Source organism: Lepidochelys olivacea (genome assembly GCF_965140295.1).
Source record: "Lepidochelys olivacea isolate rLepOli2 genome assembly, chromosome: 4".
In the NCBI taxonomy this organism is placed as follows: Eukaryota; Metazoa; Chordata; order Testudines; family Cheloniidae; genus Lepidochelys; species Lepidochelys olivacea.
In genome coordinates, this window is record NC_140414.1 from 98,416,271 (window position 1) to 98,431,271 (window position 15,001).

General features: G+C 48.9%; 1 protein-coding gene across 1 annotated transcript in view; it reads left to right on the forward strand.

Annotated features, from left to right (window-relative positions):
- FRYL (FRY like transcription coactivator) overlaps positions 1-15,001 on the forward strand; it is a 416,688-nt gene that overhangs the window by 289,433 nt on the left and 112,254 nt on the right. The window contains exons 36-38 of the mRNA XM_084625954.1: positions 1,467-1,635; positions 5,239-5,323; positions 13,326-13,438. Coding sequence (XP_084482080.1) covers positions 1,467-1,635; positions 5,239-5,323; positions 13,326-13,438 — 367 coding nt within the window. The remainder of the gene's footprint in view (positions 1-1,466; positions 1,636-5,238; positions 5,324-13,325; positions 13,439-15,001) is intronic.

Consider the following 15,001-nt stretch of genomic DNA (forward strand, 5'->3'; position numbering starts at 1 on the left):
CTGAGGGGGCTCAGGGTTGGGGTAGGGTGCTGCGGGCTGCAGGAGGGAATTTGGATGTGGGAGGGGGCTGAGGGCTGGGGCAGGGAGTTGGGGTGTGGGAGGGTGGGAGGGATGCAGGCTCTGGGCTCAGGCAGCTCCAGGGAAGCGGCTGGCATCTCCCTCCAGCTCCCAGGTGGGGCGGGGGGGAAGGGCTCTGTACGCTGCTCTGGTCCATAGGCGCCACCCCCGCAGCTCCCATTGGCCATGGTTCCAGGCCAATCGGAGCTGTGGAGCTGGTGCTCGGGGCGGGGGCAGTGTCCAGAGCCCCTGTGGCTGTCCCTACGCTTAGGAGCCGGAGGGACATGCTGGCCACTTCCCGGGAGCTGCGTGGAGCCGGATAGGAAGCCTCCCTACTCCGCGCTAACCGGACTTTTAATGGCCTGGTCAGCGGTAATGCCTGAAACCACCAGGGTCCTTTTTCGTTTCAGCTGAAAACCAGACACCTGGCATCTCTTATGTTATCAGAGGCTGCTGAGTAGTAAAAGAATGAGCAGTCATTTTATTCCTAACCAGGATAACCATTGACAATCTTCTGTTTCTCAGCATTGAGTTCGAAGTACTTTTTTTCTTCCTTTATTTCTTTAAGAATATAACTTACTGAAATAAGACCTCATATAGATCCCACATAGACTTAATATGCAGTTAATAGTAAAATATTTCTTTTAATTAGTTGTTTAAGATCCTGTTAAAACATATGAAGGACTCCATCGTCTTGAGATTTAAACATATGCTATGTTGCAATATTAGCACTTGAACAAGAAAAGTGGTACAAATAATATAAGTAAAATAAAGTTCATACTGTATCAGCATTAAAAGGACGCTGTATAGGGCAAAAGTGTAGGTTTATTATAACGTGATTTTACAAAACCTAATTGAAATGTGTTTCATTGTTTTTTAAAAGGTGTTTCAATGAAATCATTATTTTTTTAAATGTGTGATGGCAGCGTACACAACAAACATGCAGCTATAGTAATGTATGAGAATCAGAAAGTGAAACTGGATAAAAACAAAAGTGAAACTTTATAAGTTTGCATTTTCGTTGTCCAACTTAAATTAAATACAAAAAGTAAACAATCACAATAAATGGTGAATATCAAAGTCTGTACAATTTTTAAATATTTGCATTTTAATAATAATCTAACGGGTTTTTTATAACAATGCTAAGGAATTTTTTTATCTTCGTGATATCTCAGTAAGGAATACTATCTTTGTTTATATTTCTGATGTTTACTCCTAGTGACAGATACTTAAGACATTATGATTTCTCTTAGAACTAGAATAGATTACATAAATCTTCACATGCAATGAATAGTAAATGGTCTGTATCTAAAGGCAAAGGATTGTGATGTACAGTTCACCTTCTGTTTTTTCCTCATCTTTAAAAAACAGATTCAATCTCTTATTTATATTTCTGTTTTTAATGGCAGGTGAAGAAGGTTATTGTTTACTTGGGTAGAGATAAAACAATGCAACTATTGGAAGAACTGGTGAATGAACTACAGCTTACAGATCCAGTCAGCTCTGGAGTCACTCACATGGATAATCCACCATATTACCGCATCACTTCCAGTTACAAAATTCCTTCTGTCACTTCAGGTGAGAATTCGTTTGACTAGGCTATTACTGTGTTTCAGTTGTTATTTTCTATTGTTATGAGTTAATTGGAAAATCTAAATGCAGTGCAGGCACAATAGATTTAATATAAACAAATAAAACTTTTTTTTTAAATTTTTTTTTAAAAATAACCAGACTTATTGATACCATTAAATGTCAGATTGCGTGAAACTATGTGTATGTTAAGCCTTGTCTGCACTCAAAACTTGCACTGGTTTAACTAAAGTGAGTTTTTAAATCAAGTTAGTTAAACTGATGGGAATTTTTAAATCTACTAACACAGGTTTATACTGCTGTAGTGTAAATTTGTAGCTTACTGACATAAGCAAAATCTATATATGAAAGTGTAAACTTATTTAAGAGTTTCAAGATGGGAATTTGTACTGACATGCATCCGACGAAATGGGTATTCACCCACGAAAACTTATGCTCCAATATGTCTGTTAGTCTATAAGGTGCCATAGGACTCTTTGCCATTAAAAACAATATTCATTAAACTGGTGCAAATTTTGTGTGTAGACAAAGGCCTTGGTTTCTACAAATTAAAAAACCAAGCAAACCTGAAGACTTAAAAGGACACTGTATTTTCCATGTGCCCCAGTCCTGCAGCTTGCTGAGCACTCAAGTTCTGATCCAGCAGAACACCTAAGCATCTTAATTTTAAACAAATAAATAGTCTCAATGACTTCACATACTCTAAGTTAAGAACCTTGTAGGACTGAACCCATGGAGTACAGTCAGCACAGCTTACTGGGCCACTAAAAGTCTGGTTAGTCACAATGGCCTGCTCCATATGGCTCCCAGAAGTGGCTGGCATGTCCCTCTGAATCCTAGGCGCAGCAGCAGCCAGGAAGGCTCCACATGTTGCCCCTGTCCGCAGCGTAGGTGCTATCCCAAGCACAGTCTCTGCAGCTCCCATTGGCCAGGAACTGTGACCAGTGGAAGGTGTGGGGGCGGCGCTTGCAGACGGGGGCAGTGTGGAGAGCCCCCTGGCCACCCCTCTGGCTAGGAGCCAGAGGGACATGCCAGCTCCTTCCGGGAGATGCCTGAGGTAAGCGCCAGCCCTGAGCCCCCGCCCACACACACACTCCCTCCCAGAGCCCACACCCCGCATACCCTCTCGCACTCCAAACCCCTCGGCCCCAGCCTGGAACCCACTCCTGTACCCCAAGTCCCTCATCCCTGGCCCCACCCCAGAGCCCTCACCCCTTCCCACATCCCAACCCCCTGCCCCAGCCAGGAGACTCCTCCCATACTTCGAACTCCTCAGCCCCAGCCCCCTCCTGTACCCCAAACCCCTCATCCGCAACCCCCCCTAGAGCCTGCACCCCCAGCTGGAGCCCTCACTCCCTGCCACACCCCAACCTCCTGCCCCAACTCGGTGAAAATGAGCGAGTAAGTGAAGGGGGGGCAGAGAGCAAGCGATGGATGGAGTGAGTGGGAGTGGGGCCTCGGAGAAGGGGCAGGACAAGGATGTTGGGTTTTCTGCAGTCAGAAAGTTGGCAACCCTACCCATGGATCTGTGGCAGATTCCCCTGGCTCTGGAAGTGTGGAAGACAGCCATAAGGCTTCTTTCTGAAAATCCCCTTGCCAGCGCTATTGCATGGCATAGGCTTAAGTTTCTAGGCAGTTTCTAGACATCACTGTGGCTAGTTGGCAGCCAGGGGGTCTGCTATAACACAAGCAGGCCCCCACAAATTATGCCTGGGGCCTGTCCAGGCCCTGAAATGCCCAGGCCAGCCACCTTTGGTTCCCTCCCTTTGGGCTGCAAGTTCTGTGCTGTGCCTCTTCGAGTTGCAGCACAGAATCTACCCTTGTCTTCATGTCCATCTATAAAGCATCCCACTTACATTAGCATTAAACAATAATAAACTATAAGCATTTGTGTAGCAAACTATAAAAATGTGACGTGCAGGGGGAAGAAACAAACTACAAAAATCCGAAGTGCTGATATACTTCATTTTAGGTGGAGTGGCAGAAGCACTTATATTAAAGTTGCCTAACACTTTCCGCCCACTATTTTATATATTGCTCGCAAGTTTGTCTTAAAAAGAAATAGCTAATACTAGCTACAGTACAAAGATAGTATTTTTGCACTCTAATTTCTCATTTGTTTACCTTGTGAATTAACGTATGTCAGACCCCCTAAAACCTACATTTTAGACAATTTCTGCACTTGTGGAGGCTACATATAGCTACACGCTGCACTGAAAGACAGGCTGTGTCTACATTCACTGGCATATGTAGCTACACGCTGCAGTGAAAGGCTCCGGAGGGGGGCAGCAGTGGGGAGCAGCTTCTCACTGCCAGAGCCTTTCATTGAAGCAAGAAAAGGCTCTGATGAGAGAGGCAGCAGGGAAAGGCTCTGGCAGCTCCCTGCTGCTTGAGCTTTTCGTCTCCCTGCCTCCATCCTGCTAGAACATTTTGCTGTAGCAAGGTTTCAGAGTAACAGCCGTGTTAGTCTGTATTCGCAAAAAGAAAAGGAGTACTTGTGGCACCTTAGAGACTAACCAATTTATTTGAGCATAAGCTTTCGTGAGCCACAAGTACTCCTTTTCTTTTTGCTGTAGCAAGGAAAGGCTCTGGCAGAGGGGAGCTGCCTGAGTCTTCTCCTGCCACAGTGAAAGGCTCCGGCATCAGGGGGACAGTGGACACTACACAATTAAAAATAGTAGTGTAGACATGGGGCAGTGTAGGGAGCTGTGTGGGGTATATACCCTAGGTTTCAGGCATCTAGGTCACTCTACTCGTATAAGCTGTGCCTCACCATCTACACTGCTCTTCATGCCAACCAGGTGTGCAGTGTCTGTACTCTAAACACCGCCGTAAGTGTAGACATACCCTTAGAGATGTGTGGCATGCAGCATATAGGAAAGGAAGAAATACATATTTAAAACCTTTTACAAAAAATTAACTTTCTACTAAATGCACATCATAAAGACTTGAACACAAATCCTTTATATACACAAACAAACTAAACATATTAGTAAACACTATTTCATAAGCATTAGTGACCTTACTATCAAAAACGTTCAAGATCTCTATCAAGTGAAAATGTTTGTTTATAGCAGCCCATATTTTTAAATCTAAATTATAATTATTGTTTTTTAAATTGGAATAAATAGTCCTCAATTTCTATTTGAACATATTGCGACAAAGTGTGATGAACACTTAGGTAGTATCTACACCGCAATATAACACATGAGGTGGGCCTGGGTCAGCTGACTTGGGCTTATGGGGCTATGATTGTGGGGCTATAAAATTACGGTGCAGATGTTCAGGCTTGGACTGGAGCCCTAAGACCCCCAAGGATTCCCAGAGCTCCAGCCGTAGCACAGACATCTACACTGTTATGTTATAGCCACACAGCTAGACCCCCATTCCCCCCAAGCTCGAGTCAGCTGACCCAGGCCAGCCGCAGGTGTTTTATTGCAGTATAAACATATCCCTGCAGATCTTATACAGTATTGCTTTAGTACAAAGAAAATATAGATCCAGGATTTTCAGATAAATTCATACATTGCATAAACTTTTCAATATATTTACCTATCCTAAGCTATTTTTCTCTTTGTCCTTAATTTACAGGTACCACTTCCAGTAGCAATACAATGGTTGCTCCCACAGATGGCAATCTTGACAATAAGCATACAAAAGATAGTATTGAAGAGAAGTAAGTATCTCCTCAAAGACCAACAGTACTGAGTTCTTGACTATTGATAACTAGTGCAAATAACTGCAGCCTGATCGATTTCTCAGTTTACACTATATTATTGTTGCAGCCAATCAGATTACATATTCAAATCTCTGTTTCCTGATTGATTTATTAGGAACCAACAATGCATATATTTCTTGACCTCTAATTTACTCTTCCAGATTTGTGGATGCTCCCTATGTGGCCCTCCTATTTAAAGCTATCTGAGATATAAAAACAGAGCTGCTACAGTATCAGCCCCATAGGATTTGTGGGGCTTTTTTTGTTTGTTTTTGAAGGTTTTCCTACCTGGGGAAATTTACCAGCAGAACTATATCTGTATAATTTCTCTGGTATAACTCCCCATGTTGACACTCTTGTTCCGCTATAAAAGTGCCTTTTTCTGATTTAGTTTTTGTCATTTTGAAAACAGCATAAGCTAAAGTGGCAAAAGGTGTTCTTACTCTGGAATAAGAGTGTCCACACAGAGTTTTATACTGGTATTGCTACATTCTTATAATAATTGTGGCATAATTATGCTGATAAACTTCCCGAAGCAGACAAGTCCCATGTTATAACAAAACAAAACAAAAAATTTTACGTCTAATGGAAAGGGCTGTCTGGAGGGCAGTTTGCCTTAGGCCCCCTGTTTGAGAGGGACCCCAGACAGAGTGGTGCTACGACACCACACTCCAGGTCACAGTGCTATTCATTGAAGTTTTGCCCACCGACCCCTTGTCCCCAGTCATGACAGAGGGGCAAGAGGGCCACACCTGAGTGGCACTGTGATCCCATCAGATCACAACAACCAGAGCAGGGAGCTGGGCCAAGCCCTCTGAGACAGGAGCTGTTGTTGCAGGGTGAATGTGGAACAGGCTCATTCTCCAACCGTCCCCCAGCCCTCCCCTCAGTGTTTGAGGGCCCCCCCCCCCGAGTACAAAAACAGTTTCAGATTTTGCCCTGGATCCTCTCTGTGTGGCTCTGCTAAAGGAGAGTTCTCCAGATATTTTTGTTGAAGGCATTCTGTGCAACATTCTGAACTTCACTTCTTTGAGTGATTGCTCATGTGTATTCCACAATAGGTGTGCATGCTCATCTCTTGCACTGGTGCTGGAAGTTTTTCCCCTGGCAGTACCCATAGGGGGAGCGCCCCAGTGACCCCTGGAGTGGCGCCTCCATGGCGCAGTATAAGGGGAGCTGTGCTCTCCCGCCACCTTCAGTTCCTTCTTGCAGCCAGTGAAGGTGCATCAGAATTACTCTGCTCCAGCTTTGCTGTAGCTTGTCCCCAGAACTGCTTGTTCGTTCAGTATTAGTACCTGTAGTTAGTTAGCTGATCAGTTAGTTCAGTTAGTTAGAGTGCCCAGGCCGGGGCATGCCTCACACCCCGGGTTTTAAGTTGTGCGACACTTGTTGGCAGTCTGTGCCAAGGAGTGACCCACACGCGGACTGTCTGCGCTGTTTGGGAGAAACCCATATCAGCGATCGTTGCAAAATTTGCAAGTCGTTTAAGCCTCAGACCAACAGAGAAAGGGATATTAGGCTCCAGGCTATTCTGATGGAGTCGGGGTCAGCGGTGCGGCAACCCCCGGTGCCATCAACCAGTGAGCTGCTCCCCATCCACGGGGCATGCCAAGAGGGCTACAAAGACACCTTCTTTGCAGTTCCACGATATGCATCTGAGGAAGTGAGCTGTAGCTCACGAAAGCTTATGCTCTAATAAATTGGTTAGTCTCTAAGGTGCCACAAGTACTCCTTTTCTTCTTTGCAGCAGCACTGAAGTAAACCCGGGACAGAGGCTAGACCCATGTCGGGCAGTCCTCGATCCCCACCGGCTTCTAGGCCTCTGACTCAGGTCGAGCGGAGTAGCCCGGCCCATTTGGAGCAGGCCTCCCCGGATGTCCAGATGCCCTCCGTGCCAGATGCCCGGGACGTTATGTCCATGCTGGTACCAGGAGCACCACCGACGTTGGCTCCATGCTCCAGAGGCAAGCCACCGCGGGGATCTCCGCAGTCGCCCCTGGCTCGGTACCAGTCTCGGTCGAGGGAACGTTCCCGATGCCGTTCGCTGCCCAGCAACCATTCAGGGCAAAGTCCATGTGGATCGCCCTCGACTCCCACCAGGCTGGTTGGGTTCCATCTGACCGAGACTCTCAGCACCGCTCCACCTCGAGGAGTGAATACTGACAGGACCGAGGCAGACATCGCCCAAGGTCCGTGTCTCGGAGGGGTTATCGCAGCCGGTCACAGCGTGGGTGTTGACGCCGTTCCTGCTCAGAATCCCGCTCCAAGACCCTGCCAAGGCATTGCCTCCACAGCCCCAGGCGTTGATCACCAGTGTCTCGCCGTTGCACGTCCGACCATTGGAGCCGATCGCAGAGCAGCCGTTACCGACAGTACTGGTCCTCAACCATGGGACCGCGATCCCAATGTGGGCATCACTCCCGGTCCAGGGACAGCGGCAGGTCGTATGTCAGCCCAGCCTCCATTCGTAGTCGTCCATCGATAAGCCAGACCAGCCAGGCCGAACAACCGGCTCCGCCGGTGCTGCAGCAGATGCAGTGGCACTGGGCCCTGTGGCTGGCCCAATGGTACCAGTGGGCACCCTGGCCTCTGAAGCACCGTTGGCCTCCCTCTCCAGACCTCTGAGGAAGGAGTCGATGGGACATACATCCTCGGCACCATGCCTGGAGACCGACCAGGTGGTGGACGCTTCCGTGCTCGCGGACACCCAGAGTACCACACTGGCCTCCTCGTCCTCCCCAGATGAGGCAGTTATGGCTCCGCCCCCCTCCGTTCCACAGGAGGACTTTAGGGCCCACCAAGAACTCTTAAAAAGGGTGGCATCAAACTTCCACCTCCAGAAAGAGGTGGACTCCCTGTTTAATGTGCTGTCCTCTTCGGAACCGGGCAGGGTAGCCTTGCCTCTCCATGAAGGAGTGGCAAAAATTTCAAATGCCCTGTGGCAAACACTGGCCTCGTTGGCCCCCGTCTCCAAGAAGGTGGAACGCAAGTACTTTGTACCTGCCAAGGGACACAAGTACTTATACACCCACCTGGCGCCCAACTCCCTGGTGGTCGAGTTAGACAACCACAGGGAACGGCAGGGCCAGCCAGCTCCTACCCCAAAAATAAAGATTCGTGGAGGCTGGACTCTTTTGGGAGAAAAATTTATTTGTCCTCGAGCTTTCAGTTAACCACGAGGCTCTCCTGGGCTGGTATGAGTTCAATCTGTGGGGCTCCCTGCCCAAGTTCAAGGACTCCCTCCAGGAGCATGATAGGAAGGAGTTCAAAGCACTGGTGGAGGAGGGTACAGTGGCTGCCAGAACAACCCTGCAGGCAACTTTGGATGCGACGGACATGGTGGTCCGTCGTGGTGTCCTTGAGAAGGACGTCGTGGCTCCTGCTTTCTGGGCTGTCCAGCGAGGTGCAGACCTCCATGCAGGATCTCCCATTTGAAACGGATACAAGGCTGCATGGCATGAAAGACTCCCAAATGACCCTCCAGACTCTGGGTCTCTAAGTTCCGGCTCCGGCTAAATCTAAATTCAAGCCTCAGCAGACTCCCGCTCAGGCCACTGACCCAAAATATGAGGCCGCCTATAAGAAGTCGCGGGACTACAAGAGGTGCCCTCAGAGACAGTCTCGGCCTGCCCCCCACTCTGTGCCCTCCAGGGCAAGCAGGCAGGGAAAAGGAGGTTTTGATGGGATGCTCGGGGGTGCCCTACCAGTTCTCATCAGGGATCCACCCTCAATAAAGCTTCCTTCTCCAATCAGTTGTGTGCTTTCCCCCTGGAGTGGGCGCGGCTGACCTCAGACTGCTGGGTCCTCCACACCATCTCCCGGGGCTACACCCTCCAATTTACTTCCTCCCCGCCCAACCATCCCCCATCCCTCCTGGGGGACCCTTCGCACGAAGCTTTGCTCAAGAAGGAGGTGGGGCGGCTCCTGGGCCTAGGAGCAGTGGAAGTAGTGCCCGGGGAGTTCAAAGGCAAGGGGTACTACTCCCGCTATTTCCTTATCCCAAAGGCGGACTCAGGCCCATCCTGGACCTGCGAGGTCTGAACTGGTACATGGTGAAGTTCAAATTCCGCATGGTCTCCCTGGCCTCCATCATCCCCTCCCTGGATCCCGGGGACTGGTACGCTGCCCTCGATCTGCAGGACGTGTACTTCCACATTCGTATATTCGAGTGGCACAGATACTTCCTCTGTTTTGCGGTGGGGCAGAATCGCTACCAATTTACGGTCCTCCCATTTGGCCTGTCCACTGCCCCCAGGGTATTTACAAAATGTATGTCGGTGGTAGCGGCCGACCTCAGGTGACGGGGGACTCCAGATCTTTCCCTATCTGGACGATTGGCTGGTCAAGGGCAGCTCCCGGTAACAGGTGAGGGATCATGTGATGCTCCTCCTGTCCACGTGCACCGCTTTGGGCCAGTTGGTAAACAACACCAAGTCCACGTTAGTCCTGGTTCAACGCAGAGAGTTTATCGGGGTGCTCCTGGATGCCTCGTTGGCCAGAGCCTCCCTCCCACCGGACAGGTTCAAGACTCTGAAGAGGCTCATCAATGCGGTCACAAGGTTCCTGGTGACAACAGACAGAGGGTGCCTCCAGCTCTTGGGTCACATGTCGGCGTGCATGTACGTGGTCTGTCATGTTGGACTCAGGGTGAGGCTCCTGCAGCTCTGGTTGGCCTCAGAGTTCTCCCAGGCCAGGGACAGGATAGACAAAGTCTTCACCATACCCTACTCTGTGATTACTTCCCTGTGGTGGTGGTCCGCCCCGAGCAACATGCTCCAAGGGGTCCCATTCAGGGATAGGGCCCCACCGCTGGAACTGGTGTCCCATGCGTCAGACCTGGGTTGGGGGCCCACATGGGGAACATTCAGACCCAAGGTCTATGGTCGGCTCAGGATCTGACCCTTCAAATAAATGTCAAGGAGCTCAGGGCAGTATGGCTGGCGTGCGTGGCCTTCCACTCGCACCTGGAGGGCAGGGTGGTCAGGGTCCTCCTGGACAACATGGCCTCGATGTCCTATATCAACAGGCAAGGCTGGTCCTGATCCTCTCCCCTCTGCCATGAAACCCTTGTGGGATTTCTGTATAGCCCATGACATCTACCTGAAGGCCTTCCATCTACTGGGCACCTGGAATGTGTGGGCAGATTGCTTGAGCAGGGACTTCTCCTCTCAGCACGAGTGGTCTCTCCACCTGGAGTTGGCCCACAGGCTTTTCTGACTGTGGGGGACCCCCCAGGTGGACCTGTTCGCAAGTCGACAGAACTGGCACTGTTCCTGGTTCTGCTCCAGGGCAGGGCTGGGATGGGGCGCTATCTCTGATGCCTTCCTCCTGTCCTGCTCAGACCAGTTTCTCTATGCCTTTCCTCCGTTTCCACTGATCAGCAAGGTCCTGGAAAAATTAAAGAGGGAAAGGGCCCAGGTCCTTCTGATTGTTCCAGCATGGCCCAGGCAACATTGGTACGGGACCCTCATGGACCTGGCGGTTGCTCTGCCAGGGCCATTGCCACTCCGCCTGGACCTGCTCTCCCAGGACCGGGCTGCTTTCTCCACCTCAGTGGTTAGGTAGGGAGGAAAGGACATGCTCAGAAGGGGTTCAACGCGTCCTCCTAGAAAGCAGGCAGCCCTCCACGCGCCGTGCCGCACCTACTCAGCAAAGTGGTCCCGGTTGTCCAGATGGGCGAATGAGCGGGACATTTCCCCGGTGTCTGCCCCATTCCAGCTTATCCTGGACTACCTTCTCCACCTTAGAGCCCAGGGCCTGGCATCCTCGTCAGTCAAGGTCCACTTGGTGGCCATATCAGCCTTCCATCCACCAGTGCAGAGTCACACAGAATTCTCCCATGCTATGACTGGCCGGTTCCTCCAGGGGTTGGACCGACTCTTCCTGTATGCTAGGCTCCCGGTCCCACAGTGGGACCTAAACCTGGTGTGGGCCTGTTTCACGGGACTCCCGTTTGAGCCACTAGCCACGCGCTCCTGGTCCAAGTTCTCATGGAAAGTGGCCTTCCTGGTCGCAATCATGTTGGCCAGGTGGGTCTCGGAGCTCAGGGCCCTGACATCCAAGCTTCCATACATGGCTTTCCATAACGACAAGGTCCGGCTCCGTCCACACCCTGAGTTCTTCCCGAAGGTGGTTCCTGCCTATCACATGGGTCAGGACATTTTTCTACTGGTCCTCTGCCCCAAGCATCCAGTGAGGTGCGCCGTATCCACACGCTCAATGTGTGACGGGCTCTGGCTTTCTACCTCAAGCAGACCAAGCCGTTCAGAAAGTCCTTTCAACTGTTCATCGCCTCAGCTGAGTGCATGAGGGGTCGGTCAATCTCCACTGAGCAGCTCTCCAACCGGATCACTTCGTGCATCCGTACCTGTTATGATCTGGCGGGTATCCCCCCGCCACCGATTGTGAAGGCGCACTCAAGTCGAGCGCAAGCCTCGTCTGCTTCCTTCTTGTCCCATGTCCCCATCCAGGACATTTGTAGAGCTACCACCTGGTCTTTGGTTCATATGTTCACCTCACACTATGCGATTGTCTCCCAAACCAGGGATGACACCGGGTTCGGCAGGGCTGTACTCCGTCCCAATAATTTGTGAACTCCTACCCACCTCCAACAGATATAGCTTGGAATCAACTATTGTGGAATACACATGAGCAATCACTTGAAGAGGAAAAGACAGTTACCTTTTCCGTAACTGGTGTTCTTCAAGATGTGTTGCTCAAGTGTATTCCACATCCCACCCTCTTTCCCCTCTGTCGGAGTTGTCTGGCAAGAAAGAACTGAGGGTGGGGGGAGCGCTCAGCTCCCCTTATACCGTACCATAGAGGTACCACTCCAGGGGTCGCTGGGGCACTCCCCCCTACGGGTACAGCTAGGGGAAGAACTTCCGGCACTAGTGCATGTGGCGAGCACATACACTGATTGTGGAATAGACATGAGCAACACATCTCGAAGAACACCAGGAAAAGGTAACTGTCTTTTCTAAGAGATATAACACAGAACTTGGAGCCCAGGAGGTTGGGCAGCTCAGGTAGCTTTTAGCCACCTTTGCACCTTCCCAGTCTTCAGCTATTCTTGGGGCTGGAGAAGACTCCAGCTAAAATAGACAGTGCTAGAGGCCTATCTGGGTTACAGCAGTCCCCCTGGGCTGACTTCTGAGCTTCAGCCCTATCCAGAACCTCTGCAGGTGTGCACGCTGCCACCACATTCAAAATATGTACCTTACACCCAGGCTTGCAAGTGGGCTGGGGGGTCTTTAGGAAGCAGCCATCTGGCTGTCTTCCACAGTTCTTGTGCTAGGGAAATCCTGTACTGGCTGGAAAAGAGGCTTTTAAGGCTCATTTACTCTGCTTTTAAGGCTCATTTACTCTGCTCTGACCATTTTCTATGGCAAAAAGGGGCCAGAGTGGGGCGTGAGGATCTCATCCTGTGAATATCTGTGTCAATTCATATATTGACTTTAAGTTTTGGTGAATGATAAGATCAACTTGAGTGTAAGCTCCTTTGGGGTGAGAACCACTCTTGTTATGTTTAGGGTGACCAGATAGCAATTGTGAAAAACCAAGATGGGGGTGGGGGGTAATAGGCATTTTACAAACATAACTAGGGTGATCAGATGTCCGTTTTTATAGGGACAGTCCTGTTTATTCGGACTTTTTCTTATATAGGTGCCTAACACTCAAGCTCTTAATAATTATTCTGTTCCCCTTTGAGATAACTATTATCAGTTTCAATATTTACTTCTCTATCATGTTTTATGTATTATGAATGTGTTATTTAATATGTACATAAACATTGTATTCAGCTAGATATTAATGCAGGTGTTTTAAAGAAATATACTACTGCAACAGATTGTCTCAGATAGTTACATTTAAAAGAAACCCTTGTGTAAAGCACTGAATTGCTATATCATTTTACCACGAAACACGCCTGATATTAACATTCATGTATTCATTTGTTCAGCTATGTTCATCTAGACATCTACAGTGGGTTGAATAGTAATTTGAACCGCCAGCACCACAGGCTAGAATCTCGCTACAGCAGCAGCTCTGGAGGATCATACGAAGAGGAAAAAAGTAATATATTTTTAAAAATATTTGAGTGAATATAGCCTAAAATTTTCACAAATATTAAAAACTGTTGGGTAAAGATTATAGGACAAATTCACATGCATTCAAAGAGCATGACCACGGACTGCAGGGAACAAGAGATGAGGCAGGCTGCTTTCTCATGCATCCAGCCCAAAAGAGCTTTCCCCCATCCTTTAGCCCTAATCTCCCAGTCCTAATTTTGCTGCTGAAATTGCAACTAATAAAACAGATACTCAGTTTCCACAGCAGGATGCAGGACAGGATGGGGAACCATATGTTGTAGTGCTTTCTCCTCCTCTTACTCTCCAAAGTGGGGTGTGAGCAGCAGTTTTTGGTTTCTCATCTTCCCAATTCCTCTCCACCTCCTTCTCAAATAGCCACCAATCAGCAAAGGAAAGTGTGATATCCCAATAACTTGAAGGCCACTCAGGTTTAAATGCAAACAAGAACAAACTTTATTCCAGGGCTGCACCCCCTCAAGGTTTCTCTTCCTCATGGTGCTCACTGGAGCCTTGCCCGTTCCTTTTCCTGGCTCCTCTTCCTGGTGTCTTAAAGGAGCCATGCTCCATAAACAGCCGTTTCCAAATAGTACATTTTCCACCTCCAAACAGGTTTTTTTTGTACAACCATACAGTAACAAATTATACAATTTAAACCTTCAAAATGCCAGTAATTCATTTGGTTGTTACACCACAAAGTCCTTCAGCCAACATGGGGGCCCACAGGAGCGTAAAGGTCTATGCATCACCCTTGGGACACCAACAGCTGGCAGATGCGGGGTTGGAAGTAACAGTGGAGACTCTGGGTTTGTCTTCACATACAGCATTGCAGCAGCACAGCTGCACTGGTGTAACTGCTTCACTGTAGTGCTTTAGTGAAGATGCTACTATGCTAATGGGAGAGCTTCTCCTGTTGGCATAGTTAATTCACCTCCCTGAGAGGAGATAGCTATGTTGAAGGGAGAAGCTCTCCTGTTGACATAGGTCTGTCTACTCTGGGGGTTAGTTCAGTATAACTACATTTCTCAGGGGTGTGGATTTTTCACATCTTTGTGTGACACAGTTATAATGATATAAGTCTAATGTAGACCTGGCCTGTGTTGGAGCAGGCAGTACCCCTTCAGCAGCAGATGGTGCAGTGGGCATTTCCACTCCCCCTTTCCCCTATGATGGTTTCCAGTATATGCACTAAATTACTGGTATGTCAATGGGACCCGTCTTGCAATTCGTATGTTACCACTCCTAGACATCTGCATTGGAAATGAAAGCTGTGATCCAAACTTGGACCCCCTTGCATAGTCTGTGTACAAGTACCCATTGCCCCACCACCAGGGTCTTCACCCTAGCCCTCTGTGTCATCTGTGTAACCTTTGTATCATGCCTGCTGCTTCCGTATGTGGTTGTGAACCTGATGTATAACACCTATATGCTGTGGATCTTTAAAATGGGGTTTAATACGTAACGATAAGCACAACTCTTGCCCCATCATCAGGAAAGCTGGGGACTGACCTATTGATCTCTGGGGAACAGCCCAGTAATGCTGTAATAA